Source organism: Perognathus longimembris, chromosome 11 (assembly GCF_023159225.1).
Source record: "Perognathus longimembris pacificus isolate PPM17 chromosome 11, ASM2315922v1, whole genome shotgun sequence".
In the NCBI taxonomy this organism is placed as follows: Eukaryota; Metazoa; Chordata; class Mammalia; order Rodentia; family Heteromyidae; genus Perognathus; species Perognathus longimembris.
In genome coordinates, this window is record NC_063171.1 from 20,981,556 (window position 1) to 21,005,565 (window position 24,010).

Genomic DNA, 24,010 nt, shown 5'->3' on the forward strand with positions numbered 1-24,010 from the left:
TGAAAATTAAGGATATGCCAAAGCTGGGGGCACACACCTCTAATTCTAGCTACTTAGGAGGCTGAGATCTGAGGATAGCAATTCAAAGCAATCCCAAGCAGTAAAGTCCCTGAGACTCTTATCTCCAACTAACCACCAAAAATAATGGAAGTAGAGCTATAGCTCAAATGGTAGAGCACTAGCCCTGAGCAAAAAAGCTCCAGGACAATGCCTGTGCCCTGAGTTCAAGTTTCAGGCCTGGCCAATTTTATTTTTTTAAAAAAGGATATAAACTTGGCACCAATGACTGGCTCATGCCTGTAATCCTAGCTACTCAAGAGACTGAAATTCAGAGGATTGTGGCTCACAGCCAATCCAAGGAAACAAGTCCATAAGTTTCCATCTCCAAAATAACAAAAAAGCTGGGCTTGAGGCATGACTCAAATAGTAGGGTATCAAGCAAGCCAAACAAGTTTGAGGTCGTAAGTTCCAAACCCAGTAGCACCAAAATTAAAATTAAAAAAAATAAGGATACCATTTCCCACCTCCAGAAATTCTGGTTTGTCTTGGCAGCAGTGTGGGATTCAGCATTTCTAGAAATCCCCACACTGATTCAAATTCATAGCACCAAAACTGCTTTTGGTGCTACAGGCCATACAAGTTAGTGTGTCCTCAAATCAGGTTCAATAGCAGTTGAAAAAAATGAATCCCTGAAGCATATAGGGGAGGACTGGAAGGCACTTTAGAGTTCTACTAGCTACTCCAACATTCTCATTTACAGGTGCAGAAAATCTTAAGAATAATCAGAACAATCAGATAAAACTCCCTGACTTCCTAGCTAAAATGTAGAAATCTATATAAAAGAAATCTTTTTATGTTAGCTTATTTCTTGGACTATTCAATTGTTCTCAAAAAGCATCTCTACTAAGGTATAGTCTGTATAGTTTACCTATCCTGGGACCACCGAAAAATCTAGTACACACTCTGAGATGAGTGCCTGTCTGGACATCCATCTATTCTCCCATCTGCTGAGACCTAGGTAGAAGTTCACTGCCTATTGAGTCCCATGCTGTCACTGCATATAGTACTTTGGGGAAAGTACCATTGTTTTGAATCACTGTTTTCCATTCTCACTGGATTCATAAAAGGCAGCTTTCATTCTTATGGATTATTATTCTCTTGCCCATTATGACTTTCTTAAAGTGCTTTCTTATTAATTATAATCCTTACATCCAGTCCTCTGTGCCCCATAAGAAGTAACCCTAAACACATTCTTGATAACTAATAAAAAGATAAGAAAGTCCCAGAAGATGAAAGAGCTAGAGGGAAGATTACTGACCACAGGAAGGGCACAAAGTGGTGGTGGGGGGAAATGTGATGAAAGGAACCCTTGTCATTTCACACTAGAAAACCCAGGAGCTTTAGGTTCTAGTCTTTGACCTGCCATTTACTGAGAGGTATGACGAATTCCTTAAGGTCTTGAATTCAGCTTTCTTACACCAAGTAAGGTTTTGATCATTGTTTCTCTTGAGTTTCTGTAACTATTATCCTAGGACAGAAGGGAAAAGGGGAAGAAAAGATGACCACCCATTATTACTATTGAAATAAGTCACTTGTGGTAAAGCTACTAATGAGGACATCCAACAATAGCATTCATATTGGAAATCCTGACCACCTAGGAACACTTTGAAAGTATCTAAAAGCCCAAAGACATATTTCTAAGGAAAGGAGCTACAGGACCAGCTGAATCGGCTAAAAACTTCCTACTACATGGCCAGCAAAAGGTTCAAATCCTCATAATAGTAGCCTCATGGGTGAACACAGGGTGCTTTTCCATAAACCTACCATACACCTTTCCTACAATCTATCAAGAAGTGAATTTTCTGCAGCCTCCCTTCCACCCCCAGCCCCCATTTCCTTAAAAAAGCTGCAAAAACAGAAGTATTTAATCAGTGAAAGTTCAAGAAAAAGTCATGAAAGCTACCACCTCCACACTGGGACTCACATGATAGGTACCCTATAACACACGGGACTGACAGGAGGCTTTTTTGAAGACTAGAAAGAAGAAAATGGCCTTCACTTGTCAATTTTGAACGTAAAATGGGCATTTCAAATAAAGGCCCTGTGCAACATGATGAAAGTAGTGTGACAGCAGAAATTTAGAGAAAGGAGGAAAACTGAGATCCCAGATCCTAACCAACATTCTCATTCCATTGCTTTCCTGATATATTTGAGGATGGGTAAGAGACCTTTGCTCTTTTTCCAACTACTAACCCTCTCCTCTTCTATGGGGCTAGCCACAGACCCAATAGGTGTCATAAATACAGACAGGCAGTGCACAGTGTCCTGCCGAAAAGATTCGCTTATTGGAGAAAAGTAGCCTGACAGTCTTCTGTCTGATGCAAGACATTGTGATACAAAGAAAGGAGATCTCAGTGTTAGTCTGGTCACATGGACCTGTAGGCCTAAGAAACCCATCTGTAAACTGATAATAACAATATCCACTTTACACAGGGCTAGAATGGATTATAAATGACCCCAAAACACATTGCAGAGTGCTTATTATACAATAAGCATTCAGTGAAGTTAGTTTTTTCCAACCATTCCCAGGAATTCATACTGAGATGTAAAAGCGGAAACTATGCAGCCCTGGATGATAGTCTCCATAAAATATTTCCAGAATTGTGTGATAAAGATAAATAAAGCTAGGCCAGGCACTGGTGGGTCATGCTTGTAATCCAAGCTACTCAGGAGGCTGAGTTCTGAGAATCATAGTTAGAAGCCAGCCCTGGCAACAATGTCTGTGAGACTCTTACCTCCAAGTAACACCAAAAAGCCCAAAGGAGAGCTGTGGCTCAAGTGATAGAGTACTGACCTTGAGCACAAAAGCTCAGGGACCCCACTTCTTCCAAGCAGAAGTGTGGAAAGCTTACAGACAGCTATACTATGACAAAATTGATTTCTTCACTCTCTTGAGTCTGTCCAATGATACCTTTGATGAAAATAAGCTATTTTCCTGCACCTGTACATTCAGAAAGGGCATTTGTTACCTTCTTATTGTTGTTAGGGAAAGAAATTACCCAAAGATGTAACATCCTTATCAATACTCCTTTTATGGGGGGAGAGGGGAGGGCAGATGGTGATCTCAAAATAAATACACACACACACACACACACACACACACACACACAAAACTGTCTATAAGAAAGAAGCATTCTCTTGTCAAAATGTTCAGATCTCAGTCTGCCCCCTCCTCATGTGACCACATACACCCCATCCACCTCCAGACAAACCCACGTCCTTCAACTGCTCCTCTTATCAACAGATCAGAAGAACACATGCATCATTTTGCATCCATATGGCTGTTATTTCACAAATACAAATTCCCATGCAAATCCCATCCAAAGTGAACAGAAAGAAGAGACAGTTCCTTAAACTTTTTAGCCCCACTCTCTCATTCCTTCAGAGGCTTCTGTCTGACCTCCAGGTGCCAACTGGCACATTCTAATTCACTGCCAAGCACACCAGTCCCCAGATCCCACAGGTAAAATGCCCTTCGTGAACTCATTTGGCAAACCTCCAGGGCTGGAGGCCATAGAGCTTCCCTCTCCATACACAGCACTCCAGTTTTTTCAGAACCTTCCTCTAGATTGTGTCCTCATGGGACACAATCCTTACTCTCTGTCTGATGGAACAAAGACAGAGGCCTTAAATATCCAAGGAAGTTGAGTGGAAGAGAGTGGTTAGTTTGGAAAACTACAACCCTTGAGAAAATCTTCTCAGGGGCCAAGCAGAGACTCTCTCCCTGGGATCTTTCCCTATGCCATAAATCAAACCATTTGAAATGCCTGGCTACCAAACTAAACCAAGTGAGTTTGTTCAAGGCTGTTGGTGGTTTTAAATATCTGGTCTACTTTGGTCAAAATCTTGCTAGGTAAATTGTGTCTCATAAGGGTTTCCTTTTTTTTCCCTTTCTCTGAATTATAAATCTAAGTGCATATGTTGGTATAATATTGGTATTAGAAATATGTAAAAGACATGTTTTAATGTCAATATTTTATATTTTATTTTAAAAATGAAATGTCAGAGGGGAAACTGTAATCCCTCTATACTCCACTTCAACAATAAAGAAATAAAAAGAAATTGGTTTAACAATACTAACCCAGTTAAAAAAATGAAATACCAATAACTTTGAGAAGAACAAAGGAGCTCATATAAATAAAACTAGCTGAGCCTGACTATGATCAGGCCTCTAACCCTCACGTGCTGCACAGTCTGGGTAAATAAGTTCACCTCTCCATGCCTTAACCCTCCAACTGTGAAATGCAGAAATCAAGAAAGTATAAAGCTAGACTTATCATGAGAAATAAATGCAATAAAGATGTCTATGGGACCTATTGAGTGTGGTAATCTGGGAAACTGTAAATGCCCAAAAAACTTTAGATATTTTTTATGAACCTATCAAACTAGCACTGTATTAAATCCTGACATGTTTATGAAGGACTGCCTGTTAGCTGATGCTGACCTTTAAACAGTCTGAGAAGCTTAAGAAAGCATGAAAATTGGGCTCCATCTCATAAGTGAAGACCTCGAGGGTCAAGGAGCTCAGAAGACCTGCACGAAGGTTACAAGGCTTTTGTCACATATGAACAGTACTGCCAACACTCCGGAAAGAAACCTGCTAAGAAGCCTGGTGCTGATGGCTCATGCCTGTAATCCTAGCTACTTAGAAGGCTGAGATCTGAGGATCATAGTTCAAAGTGAGCTTAGGCTAAAATATAAATAAATAAATAAATAAGATTTATCTCCAATTAACTAGCAAATAAGTCAGGAATAGTGGCTCAAGCAATAAAGCACTAGCCTTGACTGAAAAAAAGCAGGCAAGATCACAAGGCCTTGAGTTCAGACCCTAATACTGGCATTTAAAAAAAAAAAAAAACTAAGAATCATGTGCAATAAAAATTACAATTAAAGGGAGTGTTCAACCATGAAAAAAGGAAGAAAGAAAGAAACCTGCTAACAGTCTAGAAGAAGACAGCATTGTTAAAGGAGAAAACTTGGCTGCGGATGTTTAACATTGAATCATACATAATTAACCAGATACTAATAACTAAGAATTATTATTCTCAGTTTACTATATGCCAAGCACTCTCCTGTGCAGTTGGTATGCATTTTCTAAAAAAATCCTCCAACCTCCACTCTACAGGTAAAATTACTATTTGCATTTTATGTCTGAGGGATCAGGGAACAGCAAGATTAAGCAGAATAAACTGAGGCAAGCAGCTAGGCAACAGAGGCATGCAGCTAGGCGGCAGAGGCAGTACTGAGATTTGAATGCAGAATTCATATCTTTCACAATGATATTCAAGTGGTTCCAGGTAAAGCCTGAAAATCCAGAACTTTCATCAATGGGGCATTGAACTTGACAATGGCTAATACCCCTTCAACTCCTGAAGTCTTTTATTGTCTAGGAAAGAAATAAAATACTGTCTGAGTTCCTGAAAACGATACCTAAAGTGAGCTTTGGAGAAAGCTCTAGCTTAAAATAGACATGAAATAGTCATAAAAGTAGGTATTGATTTCAGTTAAGCACGTGACAAGGGTATCTCCCGCAATCATTTTACAGACAAAATAGAGAACTGTCAGTTGGTTAAAGCACACTTCAGAGAATTTGAGAAAAACCCCACTGTCAATGTGCATTGATTATCACTCCGATGATAAGCAGAAGGGAATAATCAATTTTAACCTGACTTTACTAGTTATTTGGATGAAGGCATAAAGCACACGCTTACCAGGTCCTCCTATGACAGGGACCTCAGATTGAGGAGCACTATCAAACAGCTAAGTCCAGAGACAATTCCTCGCAGAAAGCACTGAAACTCTCTGGTGGTGACTTGCTTTTCTTTAGCCTCAGTTTCTTACCATTTAAAGTATGGGGGGCTGGGGATATAGCCTAGTGGCAAGAGTGCCTGCCTCGGATACCCGAGGCCCTAGGTTCGATTCCCCAGCACCACATATACAGAAAATGGCCAGAAGCGGCGCTGTGGCTCAAGTGGCAGAGTGCTAGCCTTGAGCGGGAAGAAGCCAGGGACAGTGCTCAGGCCCTGAGTCCAAGGCCCAGGACTGGCCAAAAAAAAAAAAAAAAAAAAAAAAAAAAAAAAAAAAAAAGTATGGGCAGTAACATCTGTCTCACTGGACTACTGGGTTGTTTACATACAAACAGTCTGAAATTTGGTGGACACTTAATGAATATTAGCTCCCTGTTCCACTCTGGAAAGGATCCCTACAGAAAAGCAGATAAAAAATACCCCAAACTGTGATGAATCTGGATTCAAAAATTAAAGAGAACAAGAACAGAGGGAAAACAATTGTCATCAATTCATATTAACAAAATCCAAGGGTTTTAGCTGATGATAATTTCTACTTAGAAATAGAACATCATTACTAAAAACAGCAATTACAACTTAAATTCTTTTAAGGAAACAAGTTAAATGCTAATGTCAATAGGTACTGTTCCACATCTGGTAATTAAAAAACTGAAAATAGCCTCTCCCCTTTGCAGGGATTTTTAAACCAGTAAGAAAGCTATGTGTGGTAAGTGTTAGAATAAAATACTGTATGGGCATGTGTAAAATACCATACTTAAACCTTTTTGAACAATGAACCTATACTATAAATGAATAACAGAAAGGAAAAACAGATCCCATTCAGAGTGCAGGTAATGGTGAGAAAGCGGGAAAACAGAGGAAGAAGGAAAGTGGATATGGTCAACATGCTTTTTGTGCATATGTGAAACTGGAACAACCAAACTTACTGAGATGGATTTGGGAAGCTTGGAGAGAGAATGAAGGAGAGTGAAGTTGGAGGACTGTCTGATCAAGATACATTGTATGCATGTGTGGACATGTCAAAATGAAACTTTCTTATACAACTAATTGATGCTAATAAAAATGTGAAAAAATAGAACAGAAAATTAATAAGTAAAGGTATCCTATGGGATAAGAAAGGAAAGAGTTGGTATCATCTGCCCAGAGAAATCAAGGCAGGCTTCATAGTGTCTTCAAGTACAGCAGCAAGTGAAAAGGCACAAAATCCTGCAAGAGGATTCATTTGCTGCTTAGAAGAGCTAGGGAAATGGTGACTGTAGGGTTGAAGGCAGGTTCATGAGAAGACCTGCATGTCATACCAACAGAAACTCATCCAGCTATATAGTTAAGAAAAAAAAAAACAGAGACTAAAGGAGACTTTAGATTTTCTGGTTCATTATCTTCTCTTCCTGTTCTATATTGTACAGTAGCCACTAGCCATATGTGGCATTCTAAGATTAAATCAAAACCAAATAAAATCTAGTTCTCAATCACATTAGCCATATAGCAAGTGCTCAAAGAGAACATGAAGCCAGTGACTCCCATATTAAATTAAAAAACACATATTAAAAATACATATCACACAAAGTTCTTGTCAACAGGAGCATACCATGGTCTAGGAGTATTAAGTAAATAAGAAGTCAGTTTGGTCAGTATTACTTTACAGAACAGAAACCATTGGGGCCAAACAAAGCAAATAGAAGCTTAGGGAGATGCAAGTCAACTTTTCATTCCTCAGAAGAGAAATTTGTCACTCAACGTATATGACAGTCATCTATTCAGGTAATAAGAGAAGAGTTAAGGCTCTTTGGTTAGAATGATTAGGATTAGTCTGGTTGACAGACTAGAACAAACTTCACAAAGCATTTCTGCCATGTTTGTATAGCCCAACATCCCACAATGTAGGAAGTCTTTTAACAATAATTTTTAAATTATCATTCACAGACCTCTCAAATGGAATGCAAAATTGTATGTGGATTTTCTAGAGAGAGTGTGCCATTAGAATCATTATTCTAATAAGGAAAACAAATAAATGCTGCACTAGAAGGGTGCCAGAACTCCCAAAAGAATCATCTAGATGCCGCAGGTGCTTCCCCACTCTCAAGTTCTAAACAGTTTAGGACTGACCCTTGGGAAACTGAAGATTATCACCCTAAAACTGAGCAGTTGTAGTGCACTATATTCTAATCTTGATCAAGGAGAAAGGAGATGGGGGAATAAAAGAATACCAAAACAAGATCCAAGCACAAAGGTTGGATCATTCAAAGTGAAGTTAGGGAAAGTATCATTGTCAGATGATGTTCTGCTGAGATGCCTGTTGAAAGCTCTCTTGGAAGTCACGGGGGCTCATTTTCAAGGTTAGCCCACAAAAACAAGCACACCCAGGTAGGTGTAATACAAGCTCACCAGCTTGGAAACTTTCCCAGCAAATCTAAAGCCTGCTGAGCTATCACTGCATTTTAAAAATAATGACTTTGTTCTAACCACTACCTGATGACATGAAAATCATACCAGAGTTCATCTCCAATTCTACAGTATTTCTAGAATTGAAAGAACTGATTTCTGGAACAATGTGACAAATCTTTCACCTGGTGTAGCTGGAAAAGAAAGTTTTGGTGAATGTGACAAATTAACAAATAATTAATAAACAAATTAGCAAATAACAATGTGATAAACAGCTACTTTATATATCCACAAGGCTTATAATTTGTAAAAAAAAAACTCAAAGACTGTGCAATGAAGTACACATACCATTTAAACTATGTCAAACATAATATAATGAGTGCTTTCTTGGTAAATACACATAGTGCCACCACATTCTGGGTGCCTAGGCCATCATTACAGATCTCAATTGTCATTGTACTATAGATCTCTGGGTGGAAATGAATAAGATGGTCTTTACAACAAAAAATGTCAGCTAAAAGACTTAAAGAGAGACTTCTTTGAAGAGGAAATGAGAATGGCCAAGAGGCACATGAAGAAGTGCTCAACATCACTGTCCATAAAAGAAATGCAAATTAAAACAACATTGAGATTCCACCTCACTCCAGTAAGAATGCCCATTATTAAGAAAACTAACAGCAACGGATGCTGGTGGTGATGTGGCCAAAAGGGAACCGTACTACACTGTTAGTGGGAGTGTAAACTTGTCCAACCACTCTGGAAAGCAATGTGGAGGTTCCTCAAAAGGCTAAACATAAGAGCTCCCCTGTGACCCAGCAACCCTGTTTTTGGGCATTTATCCAAAGGATTACAGGTAAGACCACACTAAAGCTACCAGCACAACTATGTTTATCACAGCACAATCCAAGTTATGGAAATAAGTGGTTTATCTTTTTTGTTGTTGTTATTTTTAGTGTACCATATGTAATTATGCCTTTTTCTTTTGTCATTCTTCCCCATGGTTTTACACCTGATGTCACTGTAACTGACTTTGGTACCCTAGGCATTGTATGTACACTTATCGGAACTAGAGAAAGGAAACACCAAAATAAAGAGACAAAGGATAAAAGGTAAACCAATGCAACAGCAATACTTACAAGACAATATGCTGTAAACAAACTGTACAACTTGGTGGAGGGTGAGGAGGGAACTGAGGAGGTAGGAGGAAAACGAAGGAGGTAACGAGTTTGATAAGATATGTACTCACTCCCTTACATATGAAACTGTAACCCCTCTGTACAATACTTTGACAATAAATAAATAATTTATTTTTAAAAAGCTTTAAAAAGAAGCCAGTTAATTAATACTGTATGTTTTCTTTAGCAGTAGGAAAATCTCATACTAGTTAATACAGAAACTACAGTAATCCTGAGCAACATTATGAAGTAGGGAAGGCTTGTCTTTTATAACTTTCTAGGTCCTAGGTGATGATCCTTAGCTACCTAGAAGCCATCCACACTACCTCATACTGCCTCATACTACCAAGAGCCATACCCAGTCCTCCAGGACAACACTAGGCATATAGTAGGCACATTGCTGATGTTTGTTACATTGATAGTAGCTAATTTAATTATAAATCACTCAACAAAATCCTGAATGCACATACCAAATGCTTACCCTGTGTCCACACTGTGCTATATACTGGAATTAAAAGGGGATGTCCAATTTCAGAGGAGCCTGTTCTCCACTATAAGGCCAGAAGGAACAAGATAAACTAACTTGAGCATGATGATGCCTTACTACCTGAGCCCAAAGTTAGTGAATTCACAACTTCAGGCCAGTAAAGGAGAGACTGAACATGGGAATTATCCTCAACATTTGCAAGACTGTCTTCTCTAAAGACCTTTCTAAGCAGAGAACAAAATCACATGGAGCAGTAAGTGGTTCTCAGACCACAGCCCTGAGACCAACAGGATCAGTGTCATTTGGGAACTTGTGATGAATGAGAATTCTCAGCCCTCCCCCTTCAGATCCACTGGGATAGTATCTTGAGGTGCAGTGATCTATCTTCTAACAAGCCCTCCAGGTGAGTGTAAAATACAATGAAGTTTGAGAGCCAATGGTGGGACAGGCAGAGTCCATACATCTGACAACTAAATGAGAAATTAGCTTTGATGTTGATTGAAATCCCCTGCTGAAAGGAGTGGTGGCTGACAGAATGGTAGCAAAATAGTTCCCAACAGCACACAGCTGGAAATTGCCAGGATGTTAGTAAGTGTTGAAAATTCATTTCATGCTTTTTGACTCTGACCAGCCCCATGAGACAATAGTGTGGAAATTGAGAAAGAAGCACAGAAAAGTTTGAACACTTTCAAACTACAACTAAGCTGAAGGCTAGGAAGGATGAGTGAAGATTCATTTTCACAGCCTCCACTCAGGTCTAGGCCCACTGGCACCTTTGCAATGGGAGTAATATCCAAATCCAGTCACTAGCAAAGTTCCATTCACGGCACTGACCTCAACATTTCATCTTTTTCTCTCTCCCATTATCTACCACCAAGCCATGTCTTATTTTATTCCTTTCCTTTTCCTTAAGAGGAAGACATAAAGACACATTTGAAAGAAGGAAGCTTTACAAAGTCTCCAGAGATGTAATAAAAAGCAGCAAATGTGAAACAGGACCAAAGGCATTCACAAAAATAAGTTAGCCACAAAAGTATGCAAAGTAGCAAAAGTGATTTATATCAATTACAGAGACAAAAAATATCCTACCTCGATACCAGTGTGTCTTTCTGAAGCTCCTTGAGACAAGAGTGGACCACAAGAGCCTGTGGCTGAAGCCTTAATGGGTATTGTATTCCCAAGCCCTGCTTATCTGTTTGTAAAATGATCTACAGCTATGAACATAGGTCTGTTTCAGGCCCCTACCTTCCTTTTTGAATATACAGAGGACTAATAGTAGAATGGTTTAATCCTACAAATTCAGAGCTCAAAATAAAATAAGAGGGCTGAGGAAGTATCTCAATGGTAGAATGCATGCCTTACCATGCTGCGATTCTATCCCTAACACTACATACACACACACACACACACACACACACACACACACACACACACACACACACACACACACACACAAAAGGAAGAAGAGGTGGAGATGAGAGAGAAAAGGGAGGAAGCGGAGGGAGACATTGTTCCTAAGAAGTAGCCACTGCTCTACAAAGGATAACTGACAGGTTTTGTTTTTTTAAGTCCCACTCTCCTTAACATGGTTCATCTTACCTTAGGGACATACCAGATATCCCTAAGCTCCTTGGTTTCCAGATTTAGGGACACAGAGCTCATCCCTAGCCAAAGACTAGCCAAAGATGCAGGAATATAAATTAAGGAACATATCTGGAATAGTCCATAAACAAAGATACACCATAGGAAGTGTACCTCGCAGAAATAGGCTTCAAGAGACCCCTAGATTGAGGGAACTTAAATTTTTGTGCTGTGTTTCTGACCTTAGTTAAGACTGATGCTGGAAACATGACTAGTAAGTTCACATATGAGTTGTTTCAGTGCAGTGTTAGAAGATAGAAATAAAAATTATCCAAGTCTCTGTTATTGCTGTCCTTCTTTGAAAAGGACTGTTTGAGAAAGCACACACTGGCTGCAGTAGTCCTAATGGGGAAAGGGAGTTACACAGTAACGCCTGGGTCCACATTCTCCACCCCCAGCTTCTAGTTGACTTTACACTGGAACTTGGAATGTTTGACAAAGCCTGCTTCTTCGCTTGATGGTTCAGCATTTATCAGCATGGGAAAAAAAAAAAAAAAAAACAACTCAAGATGACAAGAAGACTCAGTGATACATAGTGAGGGACATAAACAACTTCTAGTTAACCATGATCTCTAAGTTGGGGAGGGAGGAGCTGCATGTTTATGGGGTACCCAAATGTAACAGGGCTGGGAAAGAGGCAGACATTATGAAAGAGATGAGGAAACACATTAAAATATCCCTGTCTTTACTCTAGCTACCTTTCCCTGCATCACTGTCCCACAGAGGACTTAGGAAGAAAAGGTTGACTGCTAAAGCTGGCCATTTACAAGAGATCTTGATAATATCCATAAGGAAGACGACCATCTTTTTTCTGTAAACTCTTGGAGAAACCCACACATGCAATGAATTATTCACAAAGACTGAGCCAAAAAATGAGAGAGGGAGAATATAGAAAGAAGAAAAGATGAGTGGAAGACTAGGCCAAAAGACAAAAGACTGGCATGTCTCCTTGACTAAAAGGGTATTAATTACAGCTGCACTTAGATTCCCTCTTTATGTCTTTGCGGTCAGTGATAAATCCCACCAGCAAGCAGCATGGCAGGTGGCCTTGGAACAACTGGATGGAACGGCAAGGCTTTGGTGTATGGTGAGTGCATCTTGCCAGGCAGCCCTGCTCTGTGTCGCTGTGTACCAGGCCATCTACCAATCTGCTACTCAAACACATGGAGCCAGAGAGTTTGCCAGAGTTGATAGTTCAGCAAATCTGAACCCACTTTAGTTGGGTTTTTGTTGTTGTTGTTTATTTTTTTTTTAAGTTGCGAGGCTTGAACTCATGGGTGCTGTTGCTGAGCTCTTTTGTTCAAGGCTACTGCTCTACCACTTTGAGCCACAGTCCACTTCTGGTTTTTAAGTAGTTAATTGGAAATAAGATCTTACAGGGATTTTTCTGCTGAGGCTGGCAATGCCTAGCTACTTTAGTCATTTCTAATAGGTTGTTTATTTTTGAATGTCAGTACTAGGACTTGAGCTCAGAGCCTAGGCACTGTCTCTTACCTTTTTTTCCCCTCAAGGATGGTGTTCTACCACGTGAGCCACAGCTCCACTTCCAGCCTTCTGCTGGCTAATTGGAGATAAGAGTCTTGTGGACTTTTCCTGACCAGGCTGACTTAGAACCTCAATCATCAGATCTCAGCCTCCTGGTAGCTAAGATGACAGGCATGAGCCACAGGCACTTGGTTCACTTTGGTGTTAACTAAGAGTGTGAAGACTAAAAGAAAACAGATGTTCCCATAACAAGGAACAGAGTTTGAGGGGGGAAACCATCTATATTCTGTACAGCAATGGCTAAAGGGAGATAAGCAATTTTGGGTGGAGCTAATAATTCCAGAGTCTGGATTTTTAGGAGGAAAAGAGAAGTTCTATGCCTATTAATCTCCTCCTCTTTTCCTTCCTCCTCTTCTTCTCCTTCCTCCTTCTCCTCCTTCTCTTCCTTTAATTCATAGTGTATAATTTGCCTATCTAGGGCTGACAATTTCTGGAAGGTAGGAAAATAATGACATATATACAATAGACAAAACTATCACATCCAAGATATATTAGTCACTATCTTCAAGTCATTTTATTTATGCCAAACTCCTTCACTGTAACTCACATCCCAGGCCAGATCCCAATTACAAATGATTCCCATATCTGTCTTGCTCTAGGCTTCCAGAGGAAATATTACCCATACCTCTTATCAAGATCAAAGCAAACAGACAATTCAGAAAGTGTCTTAGGAACATCAACAAAAGACTTTTACCCTACAGCCTTAGTGCCAGCTACAGTCATAGTTTCTCTACAGGTATATAGAAGCATGGAGCTTGCCTGTACCATGTAAAAATAAGATATAGTTCCAGGCTTCCTCCTTGTTAGCTCCCACCTCTCTCCTAATCAAGACTCACTAGACTTGCATCATTCCTAAAAGCTCACCAAAGCTACAGTTTACTATCCTGCAAGGTGCTATACATTTAGTGGCAACCAGAGCAGAAGCAGCATAGATGCATCTGGGAACTAACACCTTCGATAATCCTCCCCCAAATCCTCCAAAATAAATGTCTAATTTATTGGACAGTGTACAATGTATAGTTCAATATTTGCATATTCACATCACCTCTGGCCCATAACTGGAGTGCATCTGAAATCAAGGATGAATACCTACAAGTTTCTTATAATGAGCTTCATCATTTCAGAGGCTTGCAAACACGTTTGATCTTCCTACTTTCAACTATCATATTCATTTCTACATAAAACATATGCTTCACCACTGAGATGACCCAGTAGGTGGAGAGAAAAAAAATCTCCTATTGCTCATGTATGGTAGAGAGTCTCTTAAGTCAGACATAAAATTTCTTCCCTTCACCCCCTACTTTGGTAAATACAAAGTATGAGAGAGATCCTCCATGCCTATCCCTAAGGCCATTGTGTCAGAGCACATGCCAGTGGTAGGAAGAATGTAACACACTGACCATGGAATGGCATTCAGAATATCTATTGTCTGGAGAGAGAGAACACGCTTGTTAGGTCTATCTGATAAGCAGGGAAAAAAGAAGGAAGAATGCTATAAAATGTAATATCACATTTTAAACCAGATTAGCATTTTCAAAAGGCTATGGTATCCACTGCAGAAGAGAGTGTCATAAGAAAATAAAATTATCTCCCTATGCAGATGTAGCTTCCAAGAAAAATGAAACACATTCAGAGTGGGCTGCTGATTTGCCATGCTCTTTCATGCCAAATCTGGTTTATCTTAGGCATGTTTCTACAAATAAGAACTAGACCTGCCTATTAATAAGTTGATATTAATAGAACTACCCCTACTCAGATCAGAGGGTCCTACAAACATTAATCATTCCATTTACTTAACTCATTCTTCTAGAACAATGTGATTAAAATACACACAGAGCCCATTAAATTTTCCTGGGTCCCACAGTGACTTTCTGCAAGCTATGAAAGTATAAGTCACATAAGATGCTATAGGGCACAAGCAGTCAAAATCCTTAGTATGCTGAATTCAAATATGCCAGTACTAGCACAGCTCTGGATATATTTTCTGAACAACTTTCCTTTTATGAAAATCTGCCCTATATGAAGAGTTTGGCACTTCTCAAGCTGATCACTACCCCCAGGAGTGCATAAGTCAATTACCTGCACATACTATCTCCTGGGGATCTGATTTATCTAGTCAGAAATGAGGCCCAAGATTCTGAAATTTGGGGAGGGGAAGAACTCTAAAGTGATAGGAGCACAACTCCTTGCTCTTTGAGTTGTAAGAATCTCAATAATTACACCTTGAATTAAAAGCCCTCCCTTCAGGTATGTTGAAGTTGGTAATAACTCCATTGATAATAACACCTAATGGTTCTAGGCACTTGTCATTTATGAACTCATTGAACTCCCCCAGAAACTCATTATGATTATCTTAATCTACAAGTAAGGAAACTGAGTCACAGAGTGAGGAAGCAACTTTCTGAGGTAGCAGAATTGGTGGAAGGAAGTGAGCTTTGAACCAAGGCAGTCAACCCCTAGATCTTCATGAATAACCACTGGTCACACTAACTCCCACAAAGAAAAGAGGAAGATATTCTCGGAAGCCATGTGTTAGGAATTGATGGGAAGGTAAGAACAGGCACTTAGATGGGCTTCTGGAGAAAACTGCAGCGCCCACAGAAGCACAGTGTTTGCACGTGGTCACTACTATAGGGAATATACTAGTCAATTAAGTTGTGCAGATAAAAGCAAACAGGGTATTTTAAATTTCCCAACCAGGCTTCACTAGACATACCTTAACAAATGTTCTCTAAGCACTATTTACAATATTAGCAGGCTGTGGAAACACTATAAAATTTCTAGCCATGAGGCTAGAAAAGACCATTGAGACAGGGCGCAGGGCCAAGGCACTGAGAGCAGTTGCTGAAGTGGACTCCCTCAAGCATCTTCCCTTTGACTGACTTCCTTTGGTCCCTTCTGGCCCAAGGCAAGCAGAGGGAGAACTAAGGCTCACTGCTGCACCTAGTGCTCACAGTGCTTGGTAGAAAAGCAGAAGATGTCTTTGCAGAGGAAGCAAGAATGTGAACTGAGGCAACCTAACCGCAACCTAACTGCATGGTGTAGGAAGCCTGCTTCTTTCCCCAGCCCTGGGAGCTTAGGGGCAGCCCAAAGTAACTGAAGTGCTGAACCCAGTTGACTTGGGGAGCCCCTAGGGCCTCCAGGGAAGGTTCAGTGGCGCTGTCCAAGGTACCAAGGATGGCTGCTGGCACACTTTGCCCATGGCGGGGTGGGGGTTGGGGGCAACTGAGAGGCTTTGTCTAGGAGGAAGAGGGCTGCTACTCTGAATAAACAGGCCCTAAGAGGGGCACAGCAAAGTGGGACATTTTAGTGACTTGAACAGGGTGGGCGAGGAAGGTGGGGGAGGCATCTGGGAAATCAGTGGCGTCCCGCCTAGAGGAGTTATTTGCAGCCGCAGCACACAACACAATAAGATCTGTCCGCTTTGTGCAGCTAGCTCCCAAGCAGGCGTGACTGCGGGTACCCGACCCCTCCCCCGCCTCAAGCCCCCACCTAGAGACGTTCAACTCAGGCACTGCGGGGCCATGATCACTCTGTGGGGGTTGGCGGGGGAGGAGTGCACCGGGAGGAGGAGAAAGGGAGAAAGCCAGCCTGGGGTGCTAGTGGGAGGATGAGCGCAGCAGCAGGAATATCTGCTTAGAAATGCTCCTCTGTTTCTAATGAGGGGTGCTGCCTGCCTGGAAGCACCACGTGCCAGCCAATCGGCAGAGCTGCTGAAACAGGGAACTAGGGAGGAAAGGGGGAAGGCCAGAAACTGAGGTAGGGGTAGCAGAGCAATGGCCAGGCCATGTAGGGTGCGGGGGAGGGGGACCCAGGTGCTGAGAGCCTAATACTCTAATGTTGAAGACTCCCCTCACCCCCTCTCCCTGCTCCAGCTTTCTCACTGTTACACACCTGGCTGAGTGGAGGGGAGGGGGGCTCTTTGGCAGGTACATTCTTCGCAAGAAATGTCCTTCCACAAGCATCAAAGTCCTTGTCTCCAAGCCCATCCTTGTAACTAACACCACATCATTAGATTGCCTCCTACTAATCTCCTTCAATACTGCCCCCCCCCCAACACACACACTCCTAGTGGCCTGGTCCGGCATCCAAATTCCTAGAGGAGAGCAGGGCAGTGAGGTGTCTCATCTGCAGCCTGCATTTGGTGTACTTGCTTAAACCTGCAACCATGTTTCTTCCATGCCATTGGGTCCTGACACCACCAAATATGCCCTGCCAGTTCCTTGTAAAGAGCAACTGTCCCCTCGCCCACCTTGCACTCCACACAGGTTGCTTGCTTGTACACCTTCAGCCCTCAGCTGATGAATTCCAACCCTGCAGATCTGGCTGATCCTGGGTACTGGAAGAGAACCACCAACTGAGCCAAGCACAAGAGGAGTACCTAACCTAACCTAATGGGAGTCATGATGAACTGATCTTCTGTGGTTGAACAGAAAGCTCCAACTTTGAACTGTTCAGGCTGTGGTGCCAGAAATTGCCTCCCCCCAACCGACACTCACTACACTTTTCAGTGGAACTTAAACTTAGTCCCCAGAGTTATCTGGGTCCCCAGCCAAAAGCCTGTTGTGTGTATTCATTTGTCTATTTGTATGCACAGTTTTGGCCCATGCTCTTGGAACTTGTAACCTGATAGATCTCCTGATGGAGCCCTGACTTTCCTACTGGCAAGACAGTGCAGGTGTCTCTTCAGCTGGTAGGAATGGCCGTGGCTTTAGGAGAGGAAACAGAACTGATTATGAAAGAAAGCCCTTGGATTCCAGGCAACCTATTCTATGCGGAGTGCAGCTTGTGAAAGGACTGGGGGGGGGGGGGGGGGAAGGCAGGGAATCAAACAAAGCCCAGCCCAGAAAGAGGCAGACAAGGCAACACCACTCACCAGGGATGCTAGAGATTTCCACATGGGGGTGGGATAAGATTTAAAAAACTAAAATTCTTACCTTGAAAAACACTAGTGCCCACATAGGCCTCCAGGGCACCAAGCTTGCCCCTTAGATGCAACCAAGTAGTATGCACTTCAGCAAAGGGGAAAAGTGGCACCAGTGAGGGGTGAGGGAAAAATTCCATGCTAAGTATCCCCCCTCACTTCCCCCCCCCACGAAAAATGCAAAGGGGGAGACGGAAATTAATGTTGGACTAGAAAGGATATGGCCAATCGATGAGCTTCTTGGCGTATTTCCTGACAATGTTATCTTCTCCAAAAATGAACAGGGATCTGTTGACGGTGAAACAGTTCTGCCGGACAGGAATGGGGTTGTACAAAGCCATAGTCCGCGCCCTCTGCGCTTTGGATTGCTTGTAGGCGGCCGCTGGCCCTGAGGCCGGCACCGGGGTTCCTTGACGGTTCCTGCTTTGGTCCGAGTCTCCATCGCCGGACCCAGGCCTGCCGACCACCGCCTCCCCGAAGCGAGCCATCCTGAAGTTTAAACAGACAGAAGACACAGAAGGTGATCGCCGAGCAGCCCGCACACAGCAACAAGCAGCAAGACACACGGAGAGTCAGAGCCGCATCCAGACAGGCAGGCACGCGGACCACCGCCTCGGGGGAGCCCTGCGAGCCGGCGAGCTCTTCGGAGAGGCGGCCGCGAGCTGCAGCTCCGAACTGTTGAATCTAAATTCAACCTCTGCGAAGCTCCATTCCTCAAGAAAGAAAACCGGGGGGGAGGGGGAAAGGACTTGGGGGTGCTCAGTTTCTGGATGCAATTTTTTTCCTCTCTCTCTCTCAAAATGCCAGTGTGTGGTAGTGTTCAGGGAGCGGAGAGGAGAGGGGTGGAGCAGGCTGCTCTTCAAACATAGCTCCTCTTCTGGCAGAGCCACCACCTAGTTCAGCGAGAGAGGCAGGCTCCGGCCCTCTCGGTAACAGTTTGGTGATTTACTGGGTGGGGAGGAGGAGGTTAAAGAGGAAGAGGGCAATGGAAACAAAAGAACTTTGAAGCAAAAAAAAAAAAAAAAAGGGAAGAAGAAAGAGAAAAAAAAAAAAGAAAAAGAAAAAGATGAGGGCTGGTTATGGTGACATGTTTTATAACACCAGCCCCCCAGCAAGTCCACCAAAGAAATTCCACAGCCAAGACGGGATTTTAAAATCCGCCAGCACAGACTCATCCAAAGGTTGGAAGAGAGAGAGAGAAAGAGAGACACAGAGAGAGAGAGAGAGAGAGAGAGAGAGAGAGAGAGAGAGAGAGAGAGAGAGAGAGAGAGAGAGAGAGAGAGTGGGGGGGTGGGGGAGAGTGGTTTTGAGGTTCCTGCATAAACCGCAACGCCCAAAAAATCAGATCAAAAATCAGAAGTCGATCCAGCCGGAGAGGAATACATGACTTCACGGCTCCTGAGTGTAGGGTAGAAGTAGAACAGCATCCAGGGAGCAGCGAAGCCCCAGTGCCAGCAACCGCCCGGAGCGCTGGCCGCCGCTGCCTCCCTCCGCCACCTCCCCGATCAGCATGCAACAGCGATCCGCGGCTGCGCCAGGAGAGGGCGGGAGCGCGGGCGCGCGGGAGCGCGGGCACTCTGCCGGCGAGGGAGGAACAGGTTGTAGGCAGCCTAGGGGTGGCCCGGCACGGGACTTATGCAAGGACCCGAGGACCGGATCCAGCTTTTCTTCAAAGCAGCTGGCTCTGCTGCACCCAGCAGAGAAGATGGGAAAGGATCAAGGGGTGGAGGAGGCAAGCAAGAAAGAGTGGGAGCGCAGAGGCTCAGCAAGACTGCACCCGGAGCTCTAGCCCGGAGAGGAGGGGGGGTGGGATGTAGGAGAGGGGCCAGATGCAGCCGGAAGGCTGAAGGGTCCCAACCTATGAGGCTGGTTTGTCTTATGGGTTGATTTGGCCAAAAGGTAGCAGCCCACCTTTGCAAGGATACAAGGAAGAGTCCTAATCGCCAACTAATGCTGAGGACCAGCGATGCTAAGTAGTCTCTGCAAGGGTGGGGGTGGGGGGAACACTGCACACGCGCCTCAGGTCCCCTGGCACAGAAGGGTCCCCCAGTGCTATGCCTCATTCACGGCCCAGTGGGGTGCCTGGCCCCTCACAGCTGTAGGGGAGGGGAGAGGAGAGGGTCTCATTGGCTGCTCCAGATGCTCCACAAACACTGCCTGTGATCTCGATCACCCATAGAGCAGGCATCACCCTCTCCCAGTCTCCACACTTAACATCTGGAGGCTCCCTGAGGGTGCTAAGGGTTCCGAAAGACCCTCTGTCCTCCCTCTTCTACCAAAGACCCTCTGTCCTCCCTCTTCTACCAGGGCCTCCTTGTTTGGACCCTAGCAGATCCTAGGGCCTCACCTCCTGGAAAAATGCCCTTCTCAAAATCTTAACATCTTTTACTTCCTAGTAAGCCCCCACTGTCTTTCTCAAACCTACCCCACTAATATAGGAGGGGAGAAAAGAGACATCTACAGGATTTGTGTCTGAGCAACAGAGGTAGGAAAGGTTGACTAAATGCCCTAAAGAAAGAACCTTGGTGTTTGGCAATCAACTTTTTCCCTAGGAGAGATTCCATGGTTTGAATGGAAGACACAGAGCAGCAGTACCCTCTCCTGACTATCTTACTAGTTGGGGCACACTTCATCTGCCTTTGCCTGCCTTGGTTCTATATAGCCCAGCCCTCCCTACCTGAGCAATCAGGAGTGGCTGGAGCCCAACACAAAGATTGCTCAAAGCCCAGAGATTAGCAATCATGAATGAGTGTGGCTGTGTGTGAGAAAAGAACTATTAGTGTGCGAGATTAATTTATAAGTGACATGTGAGTTCAAGGCATGTGTTCTTGGGTGTCTGTCTATGTGGGCAAAACCATGTGAGCACTGATACGTGTGGATCCTGTGAGAATGTGAGCGTGAGGTGCGTGTGTGCACCCCTGTGATGTGAAGGAAAATGCTCAAGGAAATGGAAAACCTAAAAGAATGGTCTCTGTGTCTACCCTGAGCAGGCACTGCTGACTTTGGGGATAGCATGCTGACCTTTTAAATCAGAGGAGCCCATTTCAGGTCAAATTACTATTCAAGGTAAGACAACTCTATTATTTTACTGACTTTTTCCATCTTACTTTAACTGCAAGATCCTCTTTTTTTCTTAATACGAGTCAGAAGTTGGGTGGGGGGGTGGATAATGTTCCCCTGAAATCCTACCAACCAGTCACTTAGAGACAGTCACAAGTATGACTATGTGTCTGTGCTTGGCTTCAAGCCACTTCTGATCTTCACTAGCATTGCTCAGGTAGGGGAGAGCAGGCAGGCACTGCTTTGCTGAGCCATGGCAGGAAAAGGCAGAAGAAAATGTGCCCCAGCTAGTGTAGACATGAGAGGGGACAGCTGGTCCATGTCTTCAGTTCAAACACAAGCCTACAGCCTGGCTTTCTAAGAGGCTCATAGTCCATACCACAAAAATTGTAACAATCATTTATTTCACAAATGCTAATACTTTTTTTCATACTTTCTATGTGCCTAGCACATATCCCTAAGGATCCAAGTAACAAAATGAATGATTACACAAATGATGTATCTGCTTAGCATAAATGAGATTGTATAGCCAGGCTGGATAGAATGTTCACTCCTGTTAAAACTTCACTCTATTTGGGGTAAGCAAGTCTCTCACTAGCCTTTTATCTCCCAGAAGTGGTCCTTCAAAAATTGGGGACTGCTGACTTGTCTCTTCAATGTCACCCCATGGAGCAGACATTCAGCACAAATTCCCTTTCCTCTCTCTATAGTGTCCTGTCTTCTCTATGACTGCTGTAAACTGTTAGAGACCTAGGATAGTCAAAGCAAGAAATTACACATGGAGGTATGATGACCCACCAGAGCTGAGACCTCCTTTCTGAGGAAGCAGCCTTCCCCAATGGTGGGCTGGAATAATGCAAAGTACACTGCAGAGCAAGAATAGTTTATAGAGCAGCTAAAAGGAATTCTTAGAGGGTGTGGCCTAGGATGACCTGGACAAACACAATGGCATCAGTAGATTTGGAAAGGGATTTGGTCTATGGGCAGCAACGCTGGTAGGAAGGCATATTCTCTTCTTCAACCCCCTACTTGGTTGGCACAAAGCCTTAGACGTTTGACCTCTATGAATTTCTATATTAGTTTCATGCTCTCTCAGTTGTCAGAAACCTACAATTGTGTAGGTACATAATCTTATGATTAATAGTCATCATTTATATAACCCCCCCCCACACACACACAGTTGACCCTCATTGAAATCTCTGAGGTCAGTCTGGCAACATAGGTACCATGTGAAGCCATTTGTCCATTTCTATTAACAAACAGTATGGGATTCTGATTTCCAGTTTCTCATGACCATGTTGTATCATTACAAGTTGTATATCAAGAAAAGAAACTCTATAGTTCTGTTAAGCCAGTGGACATGGCATGTGAATTAACTTCAAGTTTAATTTGACCAGTCGTCAAATGTTCTTGGTACCATGTAGGTGGGAGCTAAATGAGCAACACACCTATTGCCCTCCAGAGAAATCAGATCATTGCTATAATGCTCCTCATTAGGGAATCTGATGAGCATTTTTCTCCTAGTGCCCCTGGTTCCACTGTCCCCTTAAGTGGAAATGTAGGAAATCAATAACTAGTGAGACCACTGAAGACCATGAGAAAAATCTTTATGGGCTCTGAAGGCCAGTACCTGTTATTTTCCTGTTATCAGAGCACCATCTACTGGTCACTTGTGGGCCATCATTGTGAGCACAGATTCTTTACAGTCAAGCATACTGCATAGCAGATATTCCTAACTGTGGACCTCATCTCTTGCCCTCTATTCCTCTATGGGACTTTATTGAAGTCCAAGTCCTAAATTTCATCACAGTGCAAGCAACCCATCTTACAGTCCCTGGAAACTGTAGCTCCATACACAAAGCACTAAACACACCACACACACACACACACACACACACACACACACACACACACACACACACACGGCTAAGATATGGTAGCCAAATGGTAGGAAGTGACCTGTAAACTAGGAACCAAACAGGAAGGAAAAACAGCCCTAGAAAACTGCTCTAGATGATTGATCCCATGCCGATTATTAAATTTCAAAGCCTTTATTCTTCAGCCCCAATACTCCAGTGAACCACCCAAGATGGTGGGGGTGAGGGGGAATACAGTTCCTTCAGTATCCTCCAAGTAAGGAAGGAAACAAAGCAATCATAATGTCCCAAACAGACAGGCCATGGCAGCTTGTACTAAATATAAATGGGAGGGTCAGAGCATTGGTAAGCTTATTCCCCTCATTCACAAAGTTATTTTGAGATCAGATGGATCTTGGACTATCTTCATTAGAGATTTTTAGCTCATCATTGAGCAATCTGCATATCCAGGCTTCATCCTAGAAGAATGTGCCCCTCCTACCAGCCCTACTCTTTTTCATTTGGCTCCACCCTCACAGTTGCAGTCTGGTAGCTTCTGCTTAAACTATCAGAGCCCCTTTTGTTCTATCTTCCCCCGTTGAGCTTTCCCAAGAAATTGACTCTTATGCAAAACAGCACACAGAGGATTTGGGAGTGGGTTCTTAAGAAAAAAGTTGGCAGGAAACCATGTGCAAATGCATAGAAGAGCAGGATGGCAATGCAGACATCTTGGGAAACTGCTGGCTTGCACAACACCACACAGCTCTCAGTTGGGGGAAAATGCAAGCACATCCTTATGTAATGTCCAGCCCTAGAACTGGCATCTCTCACGCCTAAGCCTGAGAAACCCCACAGCTCAATACCCTATCGGCCAGTGAAAGAGCCACACGTCTACTAAAAAAGTACTACCAAAACCACTCATTGATGACAACTCAACATCTTCTCTGTGTCAATCATGCTAATAGTACCTCATTCACATCCTTATGGGGCTGTGAGACACATTTTATTATCTGAAACCCAGGAGGCTAGGGATGTGTTCAAGTGCACAGAGCTAGGAAATAGCAGAGTCAGAT

The 24,010-nt window shown here is 43.1% G+C and overlaps 1 protein-coding gene across 9 annotated transcripts in view; it reads right to left on the reverse strand.

Moving 5' to 3' along the window:
* The window catches only part of Cacna1e (calcium voltage-gated channel subunit alpha1 E), a 314,229-nt gene extending 294,995 nt beyond the window's left edge, over positions 1-19,234 (reverse strand). For all 9 annotated transcript variants that reach the window (XR_007212661.1, XM_048358274.1, XM_048358273.1 and 6 more), the window contains exon 1: positions 18,244-19,234. Coding sequence is in view for 8 of the 9 variants with exons in the window: in XM_048358274.1 (XP_048214231.1) it covers positions 18,244-18,509 (266 nt within the window). In the remaining variant the exon portion in view is untranslated. The remainder of the gene's footprint in view (positions 1-18,243) is intronic.
* Between the last annotated feature and the right edge of the window lie 4,776 nt (positions 19,235-24,010).